Source organism: Cavia porcellus, unplaced genomic scaffold, assembly GCF_034190915.1.
Source record: "Cavia porcellus strain 051 isolate PalLab524CR breed Dunkin Hartley unplaced genomic scaffold, mCavPor4.1 scaffold_29, whole genome shotgun sequence".
NCBI lineage: Eukaryota > Metazoa > Chordata > Mammalia > Rodentia > Caviidae > Cavia > Cavia porcellus.
In genome coordinates, this window is record NW_026947512.1 from 23,597,842 (window position 1) to 23,623,554 (window position 25,713).

The 25,713-nt window shown below is 34.7% G+C and overlaps 1 protein-coding gene across 2 annotated transcripts in view; it reads left to right on the plus strand.

The window, feature by feature from the left end:
* Kif14 (kinesin family member 14) overlaps positions 1-25,713 on the plus strand; it is a 56,392-nt gene that overhangs the window by 20,298 nt on the left and 10,381 nt on the right. For both annotated transcript variants that reach the window (XM_003474851.4, XM_063239677.1), the window contains exons 15-25: positions 1,877-1,979; positions 2,746-2,906; positions 4,896-5,043; positions 5,501-5,653; positions 10,239-10,365; positions 11,587-11,680; positions 12,255-12,384; positions 14,878-14,978; positions 19,494-19,588; positions 22,032-22,256; positions 22,423-22,607. In XM_003474851.4, coding sequence (XP_003474899.2) covers positions 1,877-1,979; positions 2,746-2,906; positions 4,896-5,043; positions 5,501-5,653; positions 10,239-10,365; positions 11,587-11,680; positions 12,255-12,384; positions 14,878-14,978; positions 19,494-19,588; positions 22,032-22,256; positions 22,423-22,607 — 1,522 coding nt within the window. The remainder of the gene's footprint in view (positions 1-1,876; positions 1,980-2,745; positions 2,907-4,895; positions 5,044-5,500; positions 5,654-10,238; positions 10,366-11,586; positions 11,681-12,254; positions 12,385-14,877; positions 14,979-19,493; positions 19,589-22,031; positions 22,257-22,422; positions 22,608-25,713) is intronic.

Below are 25,713 nucleotides of genomic sequence, written 5' to 3' on the forward strand. Positions count from 1 at the left end.
GAACTTACTATGTAGTCCAGGCTGGTCTCAAATCTGCAAGTATGCTCCTTCCTCAGGCTCGCAAGTACTGGGATTACAGACATGGGTTGCCATGCTGACTTTATCACAGTAGCTTTGTAGTATAATTTCAAGCCAGGAATTGTGGTGCCTCCTGCCTTGCCTTTATTGCCAAGAATTGTTTTTGCTATTCTAATTCTCTTCTGGTTCCAAATGAATTTTAGGAATATTTTCCCTACTTCTGTGAGGTATGCTAATGGTATTTTGATTGGGATTGCATTAAATCTGTATAATACTTTTGGAAATATGACCATTTTCATTACATTGATTCTCCCTACCCATGAGCAAAGTAATATCTAACTCTAATCCTAACCCTGACCCTAAAGACAGGAACATATCCCCAAAGAATTAAAAGTTCAGTAAGTGACTAGAAAGGCCTTTGCTTGCTTTGAACTCTGTACTTCCTTTTTTAGTATACTGATCAATGTTTTTCTTACTATTCCATAAACTTCATGACATGTGATTTCTTATCTGTTTTTATTGATGACATACATCTGGCTGTAGGGGCTCAATGAATAAAAGACTTCAGTACTCATTAATGTGTGTATCAAGTATTAGATGAGTACCACATACTGGAATTCTCTTCTAGCTTATTTCTAATAAAGTGCTTCTTCAAGGATTCTACCAAGTAAGCTGAGCTTGGAAGGATGGTAGAGATAAGGATGAGGACATCCTATGTTGAAGGAGTGACATAAAGGAAGGAAGGAAGTCCATGTTATGGAAAATTTAGGGTGCTGCAATGGCTGATTGGCTGTGAAGTGGAGTTCTTATGGGGAAACAGTGGAAGATGAGGGAGATAGTGGTTGAAGCCAGACTATGTAGGGTGCTAGGACATGGAATTTCAAAGATAAATAGAAGTAGGAGGGGAAAGGAATCAGAACAAGTAGACATTACATAATTTTTTTCCTGGGTAAGATCCTGGACTGGTGAGAAAGATACACTGCGTAAGGGTAGACTTTTCCTGGCATACTTTTTCTCTAGTGTGTTAATTGAACTATTTTTCTCAAAATACATATTTTCTTAATCTTTGGTTAAGAGATCTTTAGTTAAGACTTAGCTTTTACTGCAGTTTTCTCCTTCTATATACTTAGTCCAAAGATGAATTATACTTTTGACTCTCTCTTATTCTGTGAGTAAAAAGACTGTGTGGAAAGTGTGGCATGTATAGCTGATTTTCCAGTGTCATCTAATGGATTAGGGTTCATTTAATTAGATTAAGTGGAGTGTGCTTTAATCTGTACTTCTCCTCCCTTGATAATACCTCACTTTTCATGGAGGAAAAATGTTATTCTTTCTGTTATTAAAGCTCATTTATAAAACTAGAAACTTACAAAAATGAAAATACTTAAAACTGTTCCACTCATAAGAAATCAGTATCAGTATTTTAATATTTTTTCTTGAGTTTTTTTTCTGTGTATTTTTTTTCATTTTGGTGTCAAATTTTTGATTTGTATTTAGAAATTATAATCAAAATACATAGAATGGAAATTCTTCCCATCACTGTTGGATGAAATTTTCTTTCTTTCTTTCTTTCTTTTTTTTTTTGTCTTTTTTGTTTTTATCGGTACCAGGGATCGAACTCACGACTGCCTGCTTACAAGGGGCTGAGTGAGCTAAATCCCCAGCCCCTGGATGAAATTTCTAGTGAGGCCATGTTTTATTCATACAATTTTAATATCTTGTTGAGGAAAATAAAATCTAGGTTGTTAGTGCTACAAATTGATCTGAACATCAAAAGATTAACTCAGGAAGGATTATCTCATATTGCCTTTTTCTTATTTTTTAGTGTATTGTAACAGTGTTCTTCTTATTTTAACAGTACTATCAAAAATTTTGGGGGGACAGTGAGTATTATCCCAGTTGCTGAAGCAAAGACATACGTGAATGGGAAACATATTTTGGAACCCACAGTGTTACATCATGTAAGTGGATGGGTTTCACAACATAAGAAACTCATTTTGGGCGAGTCTTTCAGTTTCTTTGAGTCTGAGTTTTTTGTATTTTGTAAGATAAGGGAGTTGAACTGGATTAAAAACTTGGCATTTCAAAAATCCTAACTCTATTCATTCTTTACCTTTCTATATAGAGAGACAAAAGTTACATTACTGTGAACCAGTGCCAGACACTGGCAGCAACATTATGTGACTTTGCAGTTGGGCCAGACAGGGTTAAAATCCTGCCTCTGCCATTTACTTTGTGATATTTGGCAACTAGGTGATTGAATATCACCCATTCAGGACACTTTTTAGAGCAGTACTAAATATATCAGGAGAATAGGCATAAAGTAGTCTGTTGGAGACAAAACAAAACATATGATTATTCTTTATGTGGTGAGGGTAGGGGTAGTGAGGATTAAATTAAAAAATTTGTTTGTAGTTTTTAGAATATTGCCTGAAATTAGTAAGCTCTCAATGCATGTCTAATGTTATTTAGGTCTGTGCTTTTCAGTTTCCCCTTTCCAAAAATTCGGATAATATATGTCTCATTGGGTTGTTGTGAGATACAATAATATTATATATGTGATATTTAACACAGTGTTTGGCATATAGAAAGTAATGGTAGTTGCTATGATTTTTATGCTTATTATTAATAATGTAACATTACTTGGACTTGCTTAACATAATAATTTTTCTCATGTAACTATTTTGGTTCAGACTCATAGCAAGTAAATTTTTTTGTGTGCTTTAGGGTGATCGAGTGATTCTTGGTGGAGATCATTATTTTAGATTTAATCACCCAGTTGAAGTCCAAAAAGGAAAAAGGCTATCTAGTAGAGATACTTTCATAAGCGAGGGTCCTAAAGACTTTGAATTTGCTAAAAATGAGTTACTCATGGCACAGAGATCACAGTAAGTATTATTGTTGATATAAAAAATAGTAAGTATATGAGAGAAGCATATAACAGAATTAATCACATTATATAAGGCTTTAGTAGTTAAGTCTTTTGGTTTCTAGTGATGTGATTTTTTTCCCCTCATGATACATTCATTGATTCAATAAGCATTTATTGAGCAACTAATATGTAATCTGTCTGTATTAATTGCTAGGGGCACAAAGAGTAATAGTAATTGAAACTTAGCCCCTACCCTGGAGGAATTCATCATCTCATGGAGCTGACAGAGTCCTATACTGAGTGATGCGGAAGCTTCTTAGGTGACATCTGATCCCCACCAGAGGTCAGAGAAGGTTTGTAGGGGATGAGAAGATGGCCCTGTAGCAGATTCCAAAGAGGCATTAGACGTTACCCTGGGAAGAGTGAAGAAATGTGTATTTGTTTTTGTTTTTTGCCCCAGTTTTAGTTTATGCTATATTGTAGGATCTCTGGTTTGTCGATATCCTTAGAGTGTTGACTTTATCTTAAAGGAAGGAGAACTTTTAAGGAATTTTAAGCAGACATGACACACTCATGATTATGGCACATTTTTAGAGAAACTATCATGACTACAGTCTGGAGAAGGGATTAGAGGAAGAGCAAATATACAGGCTGTGAATGCAACTAAGAAACTAGGGGGAAAAGGTAAATATAAATGTAAAGTAGTTGGATAGGAGAGAAATATAAGAGATAAAAGTCAGCAAGACTTACTGACTAAAGAGGCCTAGAGAAGAAAGAATGACAAACAAGTGTACTACTTTGGATCATTTTTTTAAAAGCCTGAAAATAAAATGTACCATTTTATACAGTTTGGTGGCTTTTTAATACTTTCACATTTTTGTTCTACCATCAGCACTGTGTACTTTTCATGATCCCAAACTGAACTTGCATTCATTAAGCAATAGCGCCTCATTCTCCTGTCTCCCTAGCTCTGGTAACCACTAGCATCTTTCCTATAACAGTTTTATTCTTTCTTAGAATTGGGAATGGGAATCTCTATGCAGTGCAAGTCTAAAACATTTGTTTTTGTTGGGAAGGAAAGGTATTTTGTTACCTGTAATTGTAAATGTTTTTTCTCCTGTGTATTGAGAAGGTGATAAAGCTAACTAATATTTTGACTTGGTAACTGTCAAATTGTTATAAAAGTTGAAAATTATGCTACAGGCTCTGTCAGCTCTTGTGCCTTTAAAGTCTGCCACAACCCAATGCGGCTCCTGAGGTTCTTGGGGTTAAGGACTAGGGAGAGAATGAGAAAAATAAAAGACAAAACTGGGGTCAGGTGGAGCACTTATCCTCCTGATGGGAGGAAAGGAACTGCTTAACCACTGTAGCACCTTTATTTATATACTGGGAAACATGATGTCAATTTCAGCCCTTTTGCCTAGCAACCCATTGCTTGGCAGGCCTGGGTCCCTTGCCTTCTTGGTGCTGGAACAACTCAGTTACATAGCTTGTTTTGGTCTTTGTTTTTTCTGGGCTGGCCTTGCTTTAGCCCTACACATGTGATCAATCTCCAACTTCAGTGGCTCCCTACAAAAGTCATATCCGTATTTTTTTAAAATAATGTGACCCAAACACAACAGTTATTGATATATAAGGTATAGTGCTTTCTCTAACCATTATGACTTAAATATAGAATATCCTTATTTTGTGTTTCCTATATTGTTAACTATAATATTTACTGCATTGTTTACTATCATATGTTTATATAACTTACTAAGCATTAGAAAAAATTATTCATTTAAATATCAGAGATTTACAAGAACAAGTTGGAAATAAGCAAATTTTCATGCCATTGTATGTTTTGTCAATTATAGAACCAATGGCAATTTTAAGAACACTGTTGATATAATATAAGAAAGTGTAAAAGTATGTTCAATAGAAAACACTTTAGTATGATTAGAAGCTGTTTGATACATAAGGAATTATTCACAATGTAACCTGTCAAAATCTTGCTTCTTTGTAGACTTGAGGCAGAAATAAAAGAGGCACAGTTGAAGGCAAAGGAAGAAATGATGCAAGGGATCCAAATTGCAAAAGAAATGGCTCAGCAAGAACTTTTTTCTCAGAAAGCAGCATATGAAAGCAGAATACAAGCACTAGAAGCAGAACTGGTAACATGCAGAAATGCGTTTAACCTCTTGATAGTGCAGCCCAAATGATGTGTTGCCTTAACAGTAACTGGGACTCTTGCGAAGTGCGAGTCTAACAGAGATTTAGGCAGTGAGAGCCACAGTGAATACTGGCCTTCCTTGATTTTACTTCAAGAAGCAAGTTGGGAGTAGACAGGGCTATTGAAAGGGGGAGAAAATAGAGGGGCTTCTCTGCGGGACTGGCAGCCTTCTATTCCCAGAATCCATTTTAGAGAAGATACTCTAAAACAGTTAACTAGTGGCATTTATTTTTAGTTAGATGAGCTAGCCTGAATCAAGTGGAGGAGCTATAGCCCTATTCTTCTATTAGTGATTTCTTGTGCATTGATTTAAGGAACAGATTTGTATTTTGGGGGATATTACATATAAAAAATTGCTGTGCATTTTTGCCTCAACTTCGTATTAATGTTCTCTAAAGAAAGAAGAATCTCAAAGAAAGAAAATGCAGGAAATAAATAACCAAAAGGCTAATCATAAAATCGAGGAATTAGAAAAGACAAAACTGCATCTTGAACAGGAAGTATATGTCAATAAAAAGCGATTAGAAATGGAAACTTTGGCTACAAAGCAGGTAACTTCATTTTATAGTTTGTTTTTTCCATTCTGACAAAAAGGTGAATTTTTTTTAAAGCATTGTAGTGTCTTCATAGAATTGAGCCAAGTCTGAATCTTTAAATGAGAACTGTTTTTTACTGAAGCTTACATCCTGGTACTGCTCACAGAACCGCTCATCAGCACAAAGATATTTAGGAAGAAACAGAACGCTTATTTCCAAATGGGTTCCATTCTACTCCTCTTGTTTGTACATCTACTACTGTCATATCTTCTGTCATGCCAAATAAAGTAAATAAATGAAATGGCCAGGGTGTGACTTGTAGCAGTAGGAAGGGCACAGCGTGTCTTGGGTCTATCCTGAACTGTGTCTGACTGTGAACGAACAGCAAGTAGGCTTTTTGCTAAGAGAACTCACAGCATGGCATTCAATACCTCAGTCTTAGGAGCTCACACACCTACTTCTGTCTTCTCATAGAGGACAGAGGCAGCTTTCTAGGGCTGACTTACATTAATCAAGTCACAAGATTGAAGGTACATCCCAAATGTTAGGATCTTTAGTTACTTGACAGTATTTTTAGGCATTCTTTATGTTAGTGGTTCTCAAACAGTGGTCTGTGGACCAGTACTGTCAGTGCTAACACTACTGTTGAAAATGTAGGTTCTCGGATCATTCCAGAGCCAAACCCTGGGGTGGAATTGGAAACCCTGGGGTGGAGCCCGGAGTCCGATTAACAAGGACTGTAGGAGATACTGATGAATGATCAAAGCTGAGGGCCACCATTTTAACCTCTGCTTTGACGCTATCTTAATCTTAAGGTTTTACTCCCAAATGACAATTTTATTTCCCTTTTTTTAAGTTTGTGGCTTGAGGGAAGTCAGAGATGAGGGTAGGGGAAGAAGAAAAATACTCCTAGTAATCCCAAAGTACTGGTACCTATGATGTAGTGATGGCACTACTAGTCTGCTCTATGACATAGACCACCTCAGAATTTTAGGAGAAAGACAAGCTGTTTAAATGTTTAAAAACAGTATTAGTGGGGTGTTATAATGCCTTTTTGTGTCAAATGTTTTTGTGTCTTATTTAGTTAGCATATGTTCTTTAGTGTGCCCTTTTTGAGCAGTTTTTATTTTTCTCGGAAGGTTTTTACTTTATATTAATGAGAAGAAAAAGATTATTTTAAAAATCCTTTTATTTTTTAATTTTTTTTTTGTCTTTTTCCTTTTTATCGGTACCAGGGATCAAACTCACGACTGCCTGCTTGCAAGGCAGATGCTTATGCCGCTGAGCTAAATCCCCAGTCCCCTTAAAATGTTTTAAACTTTTTTATTGGTGCATATTTATAGTATATAATGTTTACACTCCTTGGTGGGGTTGGCACATAATACATCTTAATTCTTTTTCTCATCCCCTCTCTCCCTCCATCTCTTAATCCCTTTCCTGTTTGAGAAACATCTGTCTCCTTACTTTCTACTACCTTTTATTTTGCTTTTTATTTGTATTTTGGATTTCTCATGTGAGAGAAATCGTGGGATATTTGAGCCTGTGTGTCTGATTTATTTCAGTTAACATAATGGACTGAGGGTACATTCATTTTCCTACAAATAACTCAATCTTATCTTTCTTTATGACAGAGTAGTACTCTATTGTGTACAAATACCACATTTTCTTTATTCATTCATCTGTTGGTGAGACATAGGTAGCTTCCAAGATTTACCTGTTATGAATTGTTCTGCTAGGGATGTGAGTATGCATGTATCTCTATAATACAATGCTTTTAACTTTTTGGGTTAGATAACCATGAAAGGGAATATTTGGGTCAAATAGAATTTTTTAGTTTCAGTTTTTCAAGAGTCTCCTTGCCGATTTCCATAACGGTTGTACTAACTTACGTTCCCATCAGCAATGTAAAAGGATTTTTAATTTTTTTTAATCCATTTTATTTCAAAGAGGAAAAAAAAAAGCAATTTCAAAACACAACAATTGGGACAATGACACGAACCTGGCACATTGCCATCCCAAAATTGGTCACCCAGAGTGCAGGACATCTGAATTCAATTGTCGGAACAGTACCAGTGCAAACCTTTCTCTTCAGTGAACTCAGAGAATCAATACTATAACTATGTTAACTATGTATTCATCTACATCTGTCTGTCTGTCTGTCTGTCTGTCTGTCTATGTATCTATCTATGGTTTCTTTTAACTTCTCACACTAGTGAGACAATACAATGTTTACACATGCCTGTCTCATTTATTTCACCTATGAATATGGTATCAAGTTGCTTCTATTTACCTATAAGTCTCAAGTTTGTCCTTCATTATGGCTAAGTAGTACTCCATTGTATAAAAGTACAGCATCTTTTTTATCCTTTTCTCAGTTGATGGGTATTTAGGTTGTTTCCAAGATCTAGCTATTACAAATTGTTGCTGCTATGAGTATCGGTGCACATATATTGCTGTGGTACAATGTTTTTAATTTTTCTAGGAAGATGCCCAGAAAGGGAATAGCTGGGTCAAATGTGATCTCCAATCCTAGAGTTTTGAGGACTCTCCACACTGATTTCCACAGTGATTGCACCTCTCTACACTCCCAGCAACAGTGGAGAAGGGTTCCTTTTTCCTCACAGTCTATCCAGCATTTGTTGTTGGTTGATTTCTTGATAATAGTCATTCTTTCTGGGGTCAGGTGGAATCTCGTGTTGTTTTAATTTGCATCTCTCGAAAGACCAGTGATGTTGAACATTTTTTATATGTTTAGTTGCTGTTTGTATTTCTTCATCTGAGACGTGTGTATTTATCTCAGATGTCCATTTTTGGATTGGGTCTTTAAATTTGGGAAATCTGATTTTCTTGAGTTCTTTATATATTCTCAATAATAATCTTTTTCTGAGGACCAGCTGGCAAACATTTTCTACCACATCGTGGATTGTATCTTCACTCAGTTGGTGGTTTCTCTTGCTGTGCACTTTTTAGTAAGATGAGATTCCAGTTTTTGATTTGTGTGACAGTTCTTGTGTAATCAGAATTTTGTTCATAAAGTCTTTGCCTATGGGCTGGGGATTTAGCTCAGTGGCTTAAGTGCCTGCTGGTAAGCGCAAGGTCATGAGTTCGATCCCTAGTACCAAAAAAAAAAAAAAAAAAAAAAAAGTCTTTGCCTACACCAATGTCTGCAGTAGTTTTACCTACACTCTTCCAGAAAGATGTAATGTTTGTGTTTTAATATTTAGATCTTTGATCCATTCTGAATTTAGTTTAGTGCATGGTGAAAGATATATGTCCAACTTTAATCTTTAGCATATGCAAAGCCAGTTTTTCCAGCACTGTTTACTAAAAAAGCTGTCTTTCTTCCAGTGAATGTGTTTGGCACATAAAGGGTTTCCTTTTGCCCACATCTTTGCCAACATTTGTTCTTATTCAATTTCTTGATGATGTCCATTCTTTCTAGAATGAAATGAAATCTCTTAGTATTGTTTAATTTATATTTTTCTAATGACCACCAAAATTGAGTATTTTTATATGCTTATTAGCCATTTATACTTCTAAGAACTGTCTGTTCGTTTTACTTTCCAGTTTTGTTTTGTTTTTGATTGGGTCTTTTATTTGGGGTAGGGGTCTAAATTTCTGTTTTTTTATATATTCTGGCTATTAATCCTCTACCTGAAGAATAGCTAGCAAAAAGTTTTTTTCCATTCTATAGGTTGTCCCTTCACTCTGTATCTTTTCACTTTGTATCTTTCACTCTGTATCTTTTGCTGTACAGAAGACTTTTAATTTGATATAGTCCCACTTGTTGATTCTTGGTATTATTTCCTATGCAAGCAGGGTTCTGTGAAGAAAGTTGTTGCTATGCCTGTGACTTCAAGAGTTTTACCTATTTTCTCTTCTACCAGGTTAAGTGTTTCTGTTTTAACACTTAAATCCTTGATCCATTTTGATTTAATTTTAGTACATGGTAAGAGGTATTAGTCTAGATACTAGTCTAAAATTAGTCTAAAATTTTCTGCATGTAGATAGTCAATTTTATCAACACAATTTATTAAAAATATTTTTTATCCAGTATATGTTTTTTACCCCCTTATCAAAAATCAAATCATTGAATGTGCTTGGTGTTATTTATGCATCTGTGTTGTGTTTCATTGATCCTCGTGTCTATTTTTATACTGGTATCATGCTGTTTTTATCACTTTAGCTTTGTAATATAACTTCAAATCTGGGATTGTGAGACCACATGCTTTGCTGTTCTGGGTCCAGAGGAAATAGATTATACCCTTAAAAATTCCTACTGATGTTATTGTAGGTAAACACATTATTAAGACATTTTATAAATAATTTGTAGGCCTTTTATGTTTAATAAAGTGTTAGCCATTTATACATAATGAAAATACTGTAAAATGAGATCCAATAATAGTGTGCTACCATAATCAATCTGGTTTTTTAAAAATTGATTTTATTGTAGGAAGTTAGAGTATGCAAAATGATATGGATATGTATATAAATAGTTACTGTAGTGATTTCAGTTAACATAACTATCATCTGAATCTGATTTTTCAATTTCTCTCTTTGCATCCTTATATATGTGTCTGTATAAATAAATATCTGTCAGGCTTTAGAAGACCACAGCATTCGTCATGCAAAAATTCTGGAAGCTTTAGAAAATGAAAAGCAAAAAATTGCTAAAGAAGTACAAATTCTACAGCAGAGTCGGAATAATAGGGATAAAAGTTTTACAAGTGAGTATATGTTTAACAGACATTTGCTAAAGTTAGGTATTGTTCTTATATATAATTACTAAAATGTTTATTAGTTGCCTTTATATATTTAAAATGGCTGCTTTTAGATATTGCTGAAAATATTTATGGTAAAATATTAAACTACACTTAGGGGTGTAGTTAAGTGGTAGAACGAGTATGTGCTTAGTTTGTGCAAGGACATAGAATGCAATCTCTAGCACTGCAAATAAACAGCACCCCCAGCAAACACACAAAAAAACCAAATAAAAAAACCACCCAACTGGGGATTTAGCTGAGTGGTGTAAGTGCCTGTCTGGCAAGTGTGAGGTTGTGAGTTCTATCCCTGGTACCAAAAAAAAAAAAGTCCTGAGAAAAAACCATCCAAAATCTTACATTTAAATTAGAAAGTAGAATTTTAAATTGTCTTCTCCTCTGCTCTCTCCTTCTCTCCTTCTTTCCTTTCTTTCTTCTTTCCCTTCCCTTTCTCTCTCCTTCCCCCCTCTCCTCATTATTTAAGACAGGTTTTTGCTTTGTAGTCCGGGCTGGCCTCAAACTCACTATATAGCCCAGGTTGGTTTTGAAACTGGAAATCTTCCTGTCTCAGATTCCCAAATGCTGGCCTTACAGAAGTGTGCCGTTGTATTTTAATGCCATTTTATTTTTATGTCCTATAGGATACCTGCTGACAAAATTTTTTTAAAAAGGATTACTTCTAGTGTGAGCAAGTCTTTATTAGAAATTAGGAAAAAGAAAAATACCTAATAAGTATGTTAGAAAAGCATTGTCTTTGGGGTTTTCTCTCTTAGAACATCTTTATCCTCTTGATAGCAATTTCAGTTTCTACCATTCTTGCAAATGAGAGACCTCATTTTATATGAAGAATATTTTATCTTGAGAACAGGGATTGAAAACAAATCACTCAAGTACCACTTTTATCTTTCTGGGCTATAGAGTTAAACCATTCATTTAAAATCATTTTTTTTCTAGGCTAGGCATGGTAGCACATGCCTGTAATTCCAACATTCAGGAGGCTGAGGCAGGAGGATTTCTGAGAATTCAAAGCCAGCTGGGACTACATAATGAGTTCAAGACCAGCCTGAACTACATAGTGAAACCTTGTCTCAGAAAAAAACAAATCATTTTGTCTGGAATTATTCTGTCTTGTGATGCATGTTAGTGATCATATATGTATTTTGAATCCTCTTTGTATGCTTTTATTAGTTCAGTCAAGTTGGAACTCCATGAAAGTCTCAATGATGATTCAGGAAGCCAATACCATCAGCAGCAAGTTAAAAAAACACTATGTTTTTGGCAGGTGAGTAGTTACTTATCCTGACTATAAAGCAGTTCTTTGTTTTAAACCAGTTGGCTGACGTGATTTTAAAGAAAGTCATTTTTCTAAAGTCTCTTATGTGGTACTCTTTTTTTTTTTTTTTTGCTTGCTGCTTTTAATAGGAAAGAGCTGGTATAAGAGACCCCAGTGACACTGCCTGGGAGTAAATGAGATTTCAACAAATAACAAGAATATATTTATAAGCAGAATAATTTTAGATATTTTAAGGATTTATAGATTTTTATTTTGACTTAAATTTCTCTTTATTTTGGCCCCAAAGATTGAAATATGCTATTCAGCTGTATCCCCATTCCTGCATTCCACTTTTTAAAAGAAATACATTTTTGTAGATTTTTTAAATTTAAAATATTTATATGTGAGAAATTATTTTTATGTAGTATGTATTAGATGTGTTTATTATTAAAATAAAAATGCTTCACATGGAATTATTTAATCAGTGGAGTGAATTTTTATGGACTTATTCAATTCCAGAAAACTCTGAGTATGAATGATGGTGTATATTTTGAGTAAGCATTTTTATTTGATTTTGTTTCAGGCATGATGCTCCAGATAAAGGTCATTCTGAGACATCTATTCGAGTTCGTAACCTGCAGCTTGGGGTCTCAACTTTCTGGAGTCTCGAAAAGTTTGAATCTAAACTTGCAGCAATGAAAGAATTTTATGAGGTTTGGAATATTATTAAAATCTCTATACATCTTTTAAAATAAAACTATATAAAAGCCATATTCAAAGTGAAGAAAATTTGAAAAATAAAAGATAATCTATCAGTTACTCAACCAAATATTAATAATTATGCGTATGTTTTACATGTATTTAAATGACGTTTTATTAGTTTGTTTCAATATATGTATGATACAGAAATTTAGTGCTGAATATTGAGTTACAATTGAGTTTTAAGATTTTGCATTTCTAGTTAACTATAGGCGAAGAAATTTGACAGACATAAAGCAATTTGCATCTTCCTATTCCTAATGATGTACGTTTTATACAATTATATTTCTCTGTTACTGTGCTTTGGGTGTTTCTAATTGCTTGCTGCTTTTAATAGTATCTCTGTATGTATTAGTTTTTAATGTCTTATTCCTTTGCCTTCTACTTCTCAAATGGTGACCAAATATGGATTTTTAAAAATTATAATTTTTACTTATTTACTTTTTACATACTTACTTTACTTATAATTTTTACTTACTGACAAATTGCTTGCTAGAAGTATCATCACTTGCCAGTGTTCCCAGTGTTCTTCAGTTTGTATTTTAATAATTAATGGATCTGAGGTTTTGACTCTGTTTCCTTATGGATAAATTATGTATTTGTGACACTTTGAGTTTTTCATTAAGTGAAATATGAGTAATGAACTATTATATTTATACAGGTTCTTTAGATAGTTTGGTAATAAGTCTTTTAAAGTATTTATCATATACATTTTTGTCTTGATTATATAATCTTTTTCTTGGTTTCATTTTGTTATACAGGCATTTTTAATTTGGTAAGTCTGAGTCTATCAAACCAGAGATCTTACTGAAATCTTGTTCAATTCTCTGCTTTTTCATTTTATATTTTTGAATCACATAGAACTTATTGTGATGCTTTATGAAAATATGAAAATAAAGTTAATTTTGCTCTATATTATTATTTGTCTCTAAAATAATTGCAACATGAATTAAAATTGTTGCATTGTGACTATCGAATATCTCATTTTCAAATGTGACTGTAGTGGAATTATGTTCTATACTACTTAGATAATAACAGTAATGAAGACATTTTAAAATTTAAAAGAAGTTGGGGCTGGAGATTTAGCTCAGTGGCATAAGCGCCTGCCTTGCAAGCAGGCAGTTGTGAGTTCGATCCCTGGTACCGATAAAAAAGGAAAAAGACAAAAAAAAAAAAAAATTTAAAAGAAGTTGCCAAATTATAGCTGTAATGCCTTTTTTTTCTTCTGGTACTGGGGACTGAACCAAAGTTTCAGAACTCTATCTCCAGTCTTTTTGTTTTTTGTTTTTTTTGAGACAGGGTTTTGCTATTTTGCCCAGACTGAGCTTGAACTTCTGTCTCTCCTGCTGCAGCCTTCCAGAGTGCTGGTATTATAGTTAAATACATCGGGCACAGCTTTTTAATGCTTTATTTAATACAAAGATAAAAATAAGTTAAATATGTAACTTGATCTAAAAAGTAATATAAAATAATAAAAAAATACATTGTAAAATTTTATGGTGTTAAATTTGACAATTTTCTAGAAAGAAAAGACTTTTTAGGAGAAAATAAATTATGAAAACTGACTTAATAGAGGAATCACCGTGAAGTACATGGAAAAATTTGTCAGTAAGCTAGCTTCAAAGAAAGATTAAAAAAATAATTGGAGAGGAAAAGTCGCTTATTCCAATCAGTTTTATGTATTTTCTTTTACATTTTCAGTAATGAATAAGTCCTTTTTGTTTTAACTACTGTGGAATGTCTAGTGTTATAATAACTGATTAAAAACAAAAGAAACAAAGACTACAAAAGCTGAAAAGGTGATTCAGAAGATAATTATAAATTGATCTTCATATGAGCACAGTTATAAAAATCATAAATGTTAGTAAACCCAGAGCAATACTTAAAGCATACTGAAGCTGTGGCCAGCAGGGTTTATTCTAGGCATGTAAAATATACTCATAATGGAAAATCCAAAAAGATTTAGTTATATTATACCAAAGAATTGACAGTGTTTTTCTCTAAGTGATGGATTTGTAAATGGTTTTAACTTTTTTCTTTGTGCTTTTGTGTATTAACAATTTCCAAATTTTCTACATGAAAGTGAATTGATTGTGTATTTAAAACAACTAAAAACAGCACTGGACACATTAAAACCTAGTGAGACAGTCTCCCTCCCTATTCGCTTCTTCCCACTTTCAACCATTCATGGCAGTTCTTATTTTTCCACATAATTATACTTTCTCTGAATTAAACTCTGTATAGTATTTATTTTGGTAGAATTTTAAATGATATCTTATAAATATTAAATATATAAATTATTATTATGATTAATATATTTAAGCGATGTCTGTATTTACCCTGAGGATGTTATTATTTTTGTTTTTACTGTATCTTATAATTTCAACTTTATTATTTAATTTTTTTCATTCAAAATTAATAGAAGCTATGTATTTTCTTTTTCTTAGAGTAATGGTAGTAACAGAGGTGAAGATGTTTTTTGTGATCCTGAAGATGAATGGGAACCTGACATTACAAATGCTCCAATTTCTTCATTTTCTAGAAGGAGGTAATAATGCTGTGGTTGTTGGTTTTGTTGTTCTGGATATATGAGGGGAGGGGGTGAGCAGAGAGAGAGAGAGGGAGAGAGTAAGAAATTTTTAAAAACTATTGTCATGATGGACAGGTTTGTGAAGGGAACCTAGAAATGTGAGTGGGATAGTATGTTAGTGATTAAGTTAGTAGAGCATTAAATTGCTTATCAGTCTGTTAGAGGAACAAAACTGTTCAGTATTTTATCATGTAAATTTTAAGAGCAACTTAGAGTAGCATAAATCTAATTGCCTATAAAAATGTGTTGCTGTTAAATTACCCTTTCTTAAGAACTTGGCATATTATATGTAATATATGTTATATTACATATAAAATATTATATGTAATATATTGTATTTGTATGTATATTACATTTATATGTAAGTTATAGAATTTTAAATGCAGTCAAGTTAGCAAGAGCACTCTAAAAGAATGTCATGGCGATAGAGAACTTGATTAATGACTAATGTGGCTTATTAATTTAAGACATAAAAAACATCTGCAGTGAAGTGATAGTGTTCAGAGAAGATCTAGTTCTGCTTAGCCCTCAGCTGCTCAGATTATAGAGGCAAAACAGTTGAGACAGCCCTTGTACTTGGAGAGTTTTGCCCTTTTTTTTAAAACAAATATTTCTGTGATGACTACCCTTTGCCGTGTTCTGAGGGAAAAAAGGTGAATACAAAATACTCCATGTCCTTGTGGACCAGGAATTGAGCAAAATAAAGGTAGGGCTGTTAAAAAAGACTTGAGCTAGGACCAGGCAGAAGGACTGGAGAGGAGAATCAAGCTTTTAATATATTTGTATGCGAGGTACACAATCGGTGTGACTTGGTGTCTGTGGGGTGGAAAGTGTTGACAGGCTCAAGCCTGATGCCGGTTTTAGGCTGCATGACTAACTAGGGGAAAATGATGTTCCCTGAGATGTGGGTAAGTATTTTTTGAGCATAATGAATTTGGGATTCCCGGGGAACATGTAGGTACGTGTAATATATTTAGGTCTACATCTTAGAAGAGGAGATTTAGGAAACTGTCATTATCAGGACCATTTATTGAATGCTTTCAAAGCGTGGATCTCATTTAATGTTCACCACAAACCTATGAAGTAAGCCGTGTAATTAGCTCCCATTTTATAGATGAAGAAACTGAGAATAAATGCAGTTGAATAATGTGTCCAAAGTCACAGAACCGATAAGAGAAAGAGCTGGCACTCACATCAAAGACTAGGTGACGCCAAATCTTCCAGTTTTCTCAACTGCTCTATCATGTTACTTCTCCATTGCAAATGAGAGAGTGGCATCTTGAGTGGTGTCTTTCTGGTTAAATTGTTTGTCTTTTTAAATTTCATTCCTTCCATTGCAGCTCTGGATCCATTTGGGTTTCTAAACATTTTCAAGCCCCTTGCTTTTGACAGTGCTTATTTTAACCTCATTTGCTTTCTCAAAGAGATGGAACTACTTTGTAGTACTGTAAACTTTTCTAGATGTCTGCTTTGTTACATGCTACAGCTAAACTACATTAATAGTTGCTAAGCCAACACAAGCAGTATCCTGAATGAAATACAAAAGCGTATTCTCCAAACAGATTCTAAGCTCTCTCTATGTAGGAAATCTGTCTGTATCCTCTGTAATGTAGCATTGTAAAAAGGTTACAGGCTCCAATATTAGAGCTCTGCGCTTTTATCTATGCTCAATGCAGTCATAGACTAGTGACCACACATTTCAAGGCCTCAGTTTTCTCATCTCTAGAATGGAGACAGTAATAGGTACCTCCTTTCAGGTATTTATCTGTAAGGTAAATAAGGTTCTATGTGTATAGCAGCTGCTTTTGCTACTTTTGTGACCACTATGATCTGCAACACAGAACCGGTAATAATGATGTTACAGAATTGGTATGAGGCTAGCAATAATGTAAATAGAGCTACTATTACAGTGGGTGCATGTTCAAAAATGGTAGTTTGAACTTTTGTTGAGTATTTAACAGATACAAAAAATTAAATCTTAGAGTACAGAGAAGATAGGATTTTTGATTCAGTATCTACAGGTGACTTATCTTGAGGACTCAAGTTAGAGTTGGGCTCTGGCACTAAAGTGAACTAAAGATGGTCCTTGGTGGAACTGATGGACAGGGCTTATGACACTTAGCCAATCTAAAGTAATACAAACTTCCCAAAAACTTAAGCCAGACCAACAAATTCATTTCAGAAAGATGTATGAATGTCTTCGATTTTAGGATTGCTGGTTTCTTACTGTTTTCATTGTAAAAGGAATTGTGTATTAGAATTGTTGTTACTCTATGAGCACTAATAATCCATGGCACTAAAATTTTAGCCTACTGAATGCTGGCAATCTATATATTATTTCTTGCTGACTTCTAGGTTAGCTAGAAAATCAACAAAAAATTTAGAATGTTACTGAAAAATCAAAATTATTTTATAAGATTTTGAAATTGTTTTCACTCAGCAGAGATATTTTTGAGAAATTCTATAATTTAAAAGTATCATATTTTTAAAAAAATGAATTGCTCTTAGTCTGAGACCTTGTGTATGAAGTTTCAGCCTTGTAAGGATGTTTATGACAGAATTGCAAACTCTGAGAATGCCTGTAGGTAATGGAAACACTGACAGATTCTTAATTATAGAACTGCCACTGGGCAATGAGATGCCTCGGTTCTTCTGCAATAAAATAGGCTGGTTTCACTGCCTATAAATTTTGATACGTACTGTTGACAGTTAAAAGTAAATTTTCTTCTGAGGTTAAGTAAAAACTCTTTGAAAGGAATGTGACAAGCATTTTCTTTATTTGGATTTAAACATTGTTTAAGTATGGTAGTGTTGTAAGAATAAGAGGTTTCCCAGTTTAGAACTTCTAAATTAATGTACGTTTTCATTTCATGTCTAATTATAAAAACTGTAGTACTATATTTGAGAATTGTTTTTCTCTCTTTTTTATCATTCATATTTTTGTGTTGCTATACAGATTCACAGGTATGTTTGAAACAGTTAGTCTACTGATAAAAATGCTTTGTTTAACAATGTATTCAACAAATAGTATTTTTCTTTGAGTGGTCAACAGCAGTAGAAAGTATTGTTAGGAAAGGACACCACAAGATCACTGTATTTAGGTCTAGGTCACTGCTCAAGTTGACATCATGAGTTGGCCTTGGAGTTTAGAGAAGTGATAGATGAATGGCAAATGGAAGTGGTCTGCAGCTTCTAGGAGTAGAGAGAGTAGGCTCTTTTTTGGAGAAGCAGTTAGAGTGATGCCTAAATAGCAGTCACACTCAAAGGAGAGATTTCTGAACTTTACAGGCGAGAGAAAAGAGCAGTTGTGGATAAAATCATTGACTCCACTTGAGCTGTTGCCACATCTCACAGGCGTGCTTTGCACAGTGTCACAGGTTCTTATTTTGATGTGTACTTACCCAGATCGTTTCCCTGGTTACAATCCTTCCCTGGTGTCTTTCTTACTTTTCTCTTGCTGCTGAGACAAAATACCTGACTCTCAAAATTAAACAGGGGAAGGTTTATTTTGCTGTGTTTGTGGAGGTTTCAGTCCATAATCAGCTGGTTCCCAGGCAGGGTGGCATGGCACAGGAGCAATAGGTGATGGTGGCAGAAGACATCAAAAGCAACAACAGCAAAAAGGGAGGAGCATGGAGAAGACTTTTTCGGTCCTGTGTATTGTATGTAGGCTACCCAGCCTATGGTAGGTAGGTGTAGCGCTTACACCCGTAGTCCCAGCGCTGGACAGTGGATCCCAGATTCCGCCGCTTCCTAAAAGCACCCCTCCCGTGACTGGATCAGACGCAGACCATAACGCCTGCGTAATTTGCTGAGGATAAATGCAAGCTTCCTTACCTGGCGCACAAGGTCAGCCTCAGGCTGGCTCCTGCCCTCCATCCAGCCTCATTTCTTGCCATTCTCTCCCCCACATTACAGCTCCAGTCCTCAAGCTTGCTAGCTTCTCTGCATGTACAATGCTTTTGTTTATCAGCACATTTCCCCATGTCTTGGCATCTGTGTCTGAGTTGCCGCCCTCTGCTTCCCAAGCTCTCCCCTGCCAGTTGAGCTAACTCTTGCTCATGCTTCAGAATCACTGTTTCAGAGAAGCCTCCAGTCACTTGGGCCAAGCAAGTTCCCCAGGATCTACCACAGCATTCTGTGCCTTCCCAGCATTCATTTCTTTACTGTAATTGACTGACTGACTTCTTTTTGTTTTGGAGTTTACGTTTAGTGAGGCCACATTCTATCTGCTGTGTTTCAGTTCAGAGTTCAAAGCTTGTAAATAGCATTGTTCAATAAATATCTGCTTAACTAACTATATGCTTAGAATATTGCTTACAAATAGTAATATTCTTGCTTATGATGAATTTAGCCCTTGATAGAAAGTACACCTATACATATCCATTTTCTTTAGAGAATTTAAAAATAAATATTCTTGATAGTATCATTCCATGTAGTATATAACTGCTTCTTTTATTTCTCTTTTTTCAGGAGCAGGAGTTTGATGAAGAATAGAAGAATTTCTGATTGTTTACATGATGTACACGTCCACCCAGTTCAGAATCTATGTTCTTCACATTCATCAGGTATTTATTTTTTGTTTTTTGAATCAAGGTTTTTTTGTTGTTGTTGTTGTTGTTGTTTTTGTCTTTTTCCTTTTTATCAGTACTGGGGATTGAACTCATGACTGCCTACTTGCAAGGCAGGCACTTAGGCCGCTGAGCTAAATGTCCGGCCCCTTGAATCAAGTTTTATTTTTGTAGTCAAATTTTCTTGGTGAGAAAAGGACTAAGTCCTGGCTCTATCATGAACTTTTGTAGTCTTGTGCAAATCATCTCATTTCCTAGAAACCTCTGTTTCCCCTGTAAAGTGAGGAGTTTGAATTACATAACCTCTTCTACAGTACAGTTTTGTACTCTGATGTATATTTTAAGGGCTGGGTTTGATCCATAGCACCACAGGAAAGAAAAAAAGAAGAAAGGAGAAGAGAAAGGGAAAAGGGAAGGAAGGAACACAAGGAGAGAGGTAAAAAAAGGAAAAAAGGAAAGGAAAGGAAAAATGTTTAAAGAAAAAGGTATAGGAATAACTACTTTAATTATTTTGTACTAATATTCATTTTATTCATAAAAGGAAGGATATATTAAATTTGTATGTGTAACTACTTGTAGTAATTTAAAAATTACTTTTGAGCACAGTGGTGGCATCTGTATTCCCAGCTCCTCAGGAAGCTGAGGAGGGGAGCATTGTTTGAGCCCAGGCATTAAGAGCTAGCCTGAACAATAAGCAAAAAGAAAGTTAACTACCTGTAACACTGTACTGCTACACAACAATAAAAAAGAAGTAATGACTGGTTCACACAACAGCTTGGATGAATTTCCCCAACCAAATGTTAAGTGAAAAAAGGCATATACAAAGAATATATACTGTGTAATTCTATTTACAGGAAGTTTATGAACATGTAAAACTAATCTATTGTGACAGAAGTGATGGTAGTTCAGATTAGAATAGTGGTTATCTTTGTTGGGGGATATTGGCTAGAAGAAGGAAGCCTGTGGGGGGCGCGGTGGAAGTGTTGTATATGTTGATTTAAGTCAGGGTATAGAGACATACTCCTGTGTAAAAAGCTAAGGAATACACTAAAAATATGTGTACTTTAGAATATGTAAGTTATACCTGAGTAAATAAAAAATTTAGTAATATGTTAATTTTTTGATAGTAGTCCTAATGGAATATAAGTGGCCATAAAAGAAATTATATCTCATCTTGACTAAGAAATTTGAGTTTCCTTTTTTTGATCATATAATTATCTTTTAGGAAGGTAACTATGTAGCCAGGTGTGGTTGGGCATACCTGTACTCCCAGCACTCAGGAGGCTGAGACAGGAGGATCATTGTAAGTTTGAGACCAGCCTGGGCTACAAAGTGAGCTCAAGGCCAGTCTGAACTGCATAGTGAGAGCGTGACTCAAAACACACACACACACACACACACACACCACACACAAAATCGGGAGGAGAGTAATTATAATACTACTAAGGTAGATCAAAATATGCTATAGGCTTTTTATCAACTAACAAAATAAAACGTACATATCTAGTAGCAACTTAATTAGTCAGTGTTATTTGAGAGATGTTTTACCAGAGTAGTTTTCAGTGCAAGTTTGTTAATCTTGTAGCTTTGGGTTTGGTACTTTTTTTTTTTTAATCTTTTCCCCAAATTCTTATCTTTGTTCTAGACCAGTGACCATGACCCCTAAGAACTAAGAGTTTTCAGTTATACAAATAGCCTGCTGTAGCTATAGGTTCCTAACAGTAGTCTAGGTTTTTAATGTCTCCCACTCTATTAACATATAAACTATTATACTTTCCTTTTTGTTTGCTACTTTTAATCACCCATGATCAGAAAACTAATATTTCATATTAAGTGAGAATTTTTATACTTATATCTTAGTACTCTAGGATAAAGTTATTTCTGGAGGATCTGAATGCATTCTCTCAAACATTTTCATTTACTTCTGTTTTGGACAATACTTTCTGCAAGTCTCTCTCTGTTTGTACTAACTGCAGATAATTAATAGACTTTCATCTATTTTGAGTATGGTATATACTGTGAGAAGGAACTATTCTAAAGTAGAGGTCCTGAGAGTTTCCTTATTGTATAGTATATTGTTGCCTCGTTTTCAATTTATGTGTTTATCAGATTTCTAATTTCATTTTACGTACTTGCCATTGCTTCCCCAATTTATAGTTTCTTAGATGTTACAGAAAATCCTTACCGAAAAGTAAGTAGAGGAGATTAAGTCAGTGGGCACATGGAATATTCGGATGTTTGTTACACATATAATGGTTGAGAAGCTACTCAACCTACGAGCTGATGCTTTTGAGAAATGAATTGATAACTGCAAGGAACTCTTCACTTCGGCATGCTGAAATTAGAATAGCCTAATTTTAATTTATTGACCAATGATTCTATATGTTTGAACATACGGTACCTGAAAACGGCTTAAGATGGCTATTTTCTGGCAATGTAGGTTTAATGGAGAAGTCAAGCACCATTTACTCAACTTCAGCAGAATCATTTCTTCCTGGAATATGCAAAGAATTGATTGGTTTTTCAGTGGATTCTCTTGGACATAGTTTTGATGAAGAAAAAACTATAGCAGATAGCCTGATGAATAATCTTTTAAAAATTTATAACGGGCTACTTACCATCTCCAAAGCTCATGAAGAACAAGATGAAGAAAGTCCAGATAACTGTAAGCAATCTCACTGCTTTACTAGTTCACATGATGATTGTTCTCTACATATCACACTTCTAATTATTACTTGACACATTTGGCAGACATCTGTGGATTACCCTAAAATATTTTAAAGATGTTTATTTGGAGATTATTCTTTCCAATAATTTTCCTTCTCTCAAAGTGTTCTCCTCGGATCGAGCAGTCCAGTCATTTACTATCCAGATTGCTTGCTGTTTTGAACAGCTTGCAGTTTTAATCAAACACTGGCTGAATGATTTTCTGCCTGGTACCTGCATTGCAAACCTGGAAGATGAATTGAGACAAGAAATTAAAAAACTGGGAGGCTACTTACAGTTATTTTTACAGGTAAATTGATTTATTATTATTGGAACAATTTATTTGCTCAGTATTTTTTCTTCAGTTTTTATTGTTAGTTCATATGTAGTTTGCAGTGTAATTACATTTCTTGTGAAGAGTTGGTACATGTACGTAAAACCTTACAATTCTTTTGTCATCTGTTGCCGCCCCTTTTTCCCCTTCCTTCCATCTCTTGATCTCCTTCAAATTTGAAAAAGATCTACTGCACTCTATCTCCCTACTTCCTATGATCTATACTTTTGTTCTTTATGTGTATTTTGGATTTCTCATATAAGAAAAACTACACAAATATATAAGGTTGTGTGTCTGGTTTATTTCAGTTGATATTATGATCTCAAAGTGCATCAGTTTTCCTATAAATGACTTATTTGTCCTTATTCATGAGACAGTGGTACTCCACTTTATGTAAATAGCTCTTTTTCATTATCTGTCCATCTGTTGATGGACATAAAGGTTGCTTCCAACATTTAGTTGTATGAGTTGTGCTGCTATACACATAGGTATATGCTTATATCACTATAATATGCCTTCTTTCGGGAAGAATACCTGGATCAAATGGAATTTCTAATTTTAGTTTTTGAGGAATCTCCATATTGATTTCTATAGTGGTTGTATTAGTTTGTGTACCCACCAACAATGTACAAGGGTTCCTTCACCCCCCGCCTCCCAGCTTCGCTGGCACTACTATTTGATTCTTGATGATAACCGCTCTTTCTGAAGTCAGATGGAATCTCAGTATTGTTTTAATTTGGATTTCTCTAATGGTCAGTTATGAACATTTTTTTCCTTGTTATTTATTGGCCATTTGTATTTCTACCAAAGAAGAATCTATTTTAGTTGCCCAGTTTTTGGTTGGGTCTTTTATTTTGGAGGGTTTGATGTTGTTAAGTTCTTTATGTATTCTAAATCGTAATTTCTGTGTGAGGTGTAACTGGCAGAATTTTTTCCCCTTCGGTCTTTTCATTCTCTTGGTTGTTTTCTTTGATGTGTAGAAGCTTTTTAATTTGATATGATCCCATTTGTTGATTCTCTACTATTTCTCATGCCATTGGGGTTCTTTTTAAAAAAGTCCTTGCTTATGCTGTCAAGAATTTTATCTGTTTTATCTCCCAGCAGATTGTTTCTGATCCATTTTCATTTTAGTTTAGTACATAGTGAGATGTGGGTTTGGATTCAGTCTTTGCATGTTGACAGCCAAGTTTCCAAGGACCACTTATTAAAGAGGCTCTCTGTCCTTTAGTGTAAGTTTTCGGGCACTTGATTGATGATCAGATAGTTGAATCTGTGGTGGTTTCTGCATCTTCCAGTATGTTCCATTGATTCACATTTCTGTTTTTGTGCCAGTATCATGCTGCTTTTATCACTGTAACTTTGTAATATAAGTTCAGATCTGGGATTGTGATGCCTCTTGCTTTTGCTACTATGGATCCACCTGAATTTTTGACTTTCAGTCTATGAATTTCTTTTTGGGTTGTGTGTTTCTTGTATAAAGCGTATTGTTGGATTTATTTCTTGATCTACTCTGCTAATTTGTGTCTTTTGATTGATGAATTGTGACCATTCACTCTGATGGTTATAACTTAAAGGTACTGACTTATTTTTCATTATATTATTTTAATGCAGCTGATTCCCTTTCTGTCTCTTCTGTTTAATTGCTCACCCTGTCTGGTGTATTCATTCTGTTGGGACTCTTAGCATTGTTAACTTCATTGTCTCCTTCTAGGATATCCTAGAATAGTTTTGGAGTCTGGTTTGGTGGTCATGAATTTTTTTAGGTACTCTTCATTATGGAAATATAACTAGTAAGTGTTATAGCTGGATTTGAACCCAGGAAGTCTTGCTATTGGGAAGAGATCATACCTTCCTCTGGCTATTGATTTTAGCTTTTGCTGAGTTAGTCATAAGTCTACTGACATGGAGACAAGGAAAGCAGTTTTGTTTGGAGTGGGTTTGGCTGTGAGGAAGAAGCAAGATGAAAGTTTACTTTGTTAGGCACTAAACATGTTTGCTGGGAGAAAAATAGCCTGTTTAATAAATGATGCTGGAGAAATTGGCTTTCTACATGCCAAAAATTGAAACTAGACCCATGTTTATCACCACACACTAAACTAGAGTAAAAATGGATCAAATATCTAAATATTAAAACAGAAACACTAAATCTACTAGAGGACAAGGTAGGTAGAAATCTTGAAGACATGGGGTAGACAAAGAGTTCATAAACAACACACAAACTACACAGGGTAGTACTTCAAAGAATTTAACAACTGGGATCGCATTTTACTAAAAAGTTTTTGTACTTCAAAAGAAATCACCAACGGAGTGAAGAAAAAACCTACAGAATGAGAAAGAATTTTAGCCAGCTGCCCCTCAAAGGACTTATATCTAGAACATATAAAGAACTAAAAAACATCAGGCCCCCCGAATTCAAAGACCCAGTCCAAAAATGGGCATCTGAGATGAATGCACTTCTCAAATGAAGAAATACAAATGGCAAATAAATGCATGAAGATATATTCAGTGTCACTGGTCATTTGAGAAATGCAAATTGAAACAACACTGAGATTCCATCTCACTCCAGAAAGAATGGCTGCCATCAAGAAATCAACTGATAACAAATGTTAGCTGGGCTGTGGGGAAAAAGGAACACTTTTCCACTACTGGTAGGAGTGTAGACTGGTACAATCACTATGGAAATCAGTGTGGAGATTCCTCAAAAAAACCAGGATTGCAAGTCCCATTCAATCCAGCTATCCCCTTTCTGGGTACATTCCCAGAAAAATTGAAAATGTCATGGCACAGCGATATTTGTGCACCCATGTTCAGAGCAGCATAATCTGTATTAGATAAGTCTTGTAAACAGCCCAAATGCTGTTAGTTGAAGAATGGATTAAAAAAGATGTGGTATTTTTATGCAATGGAATATTACTCAGTTATAAAAAAGGATAATCTTGAGGCTTTAATATATAAATGGAGGCAACTTGAGACCATACTCATAAGTGAAATAAATCAAACTCACTTAAGTATCATATTGTCTCCTTGGTATAAAAAGAGGCTGAAAGAGCAATAAGATCTGAAATGTACAATAGGTATTGTA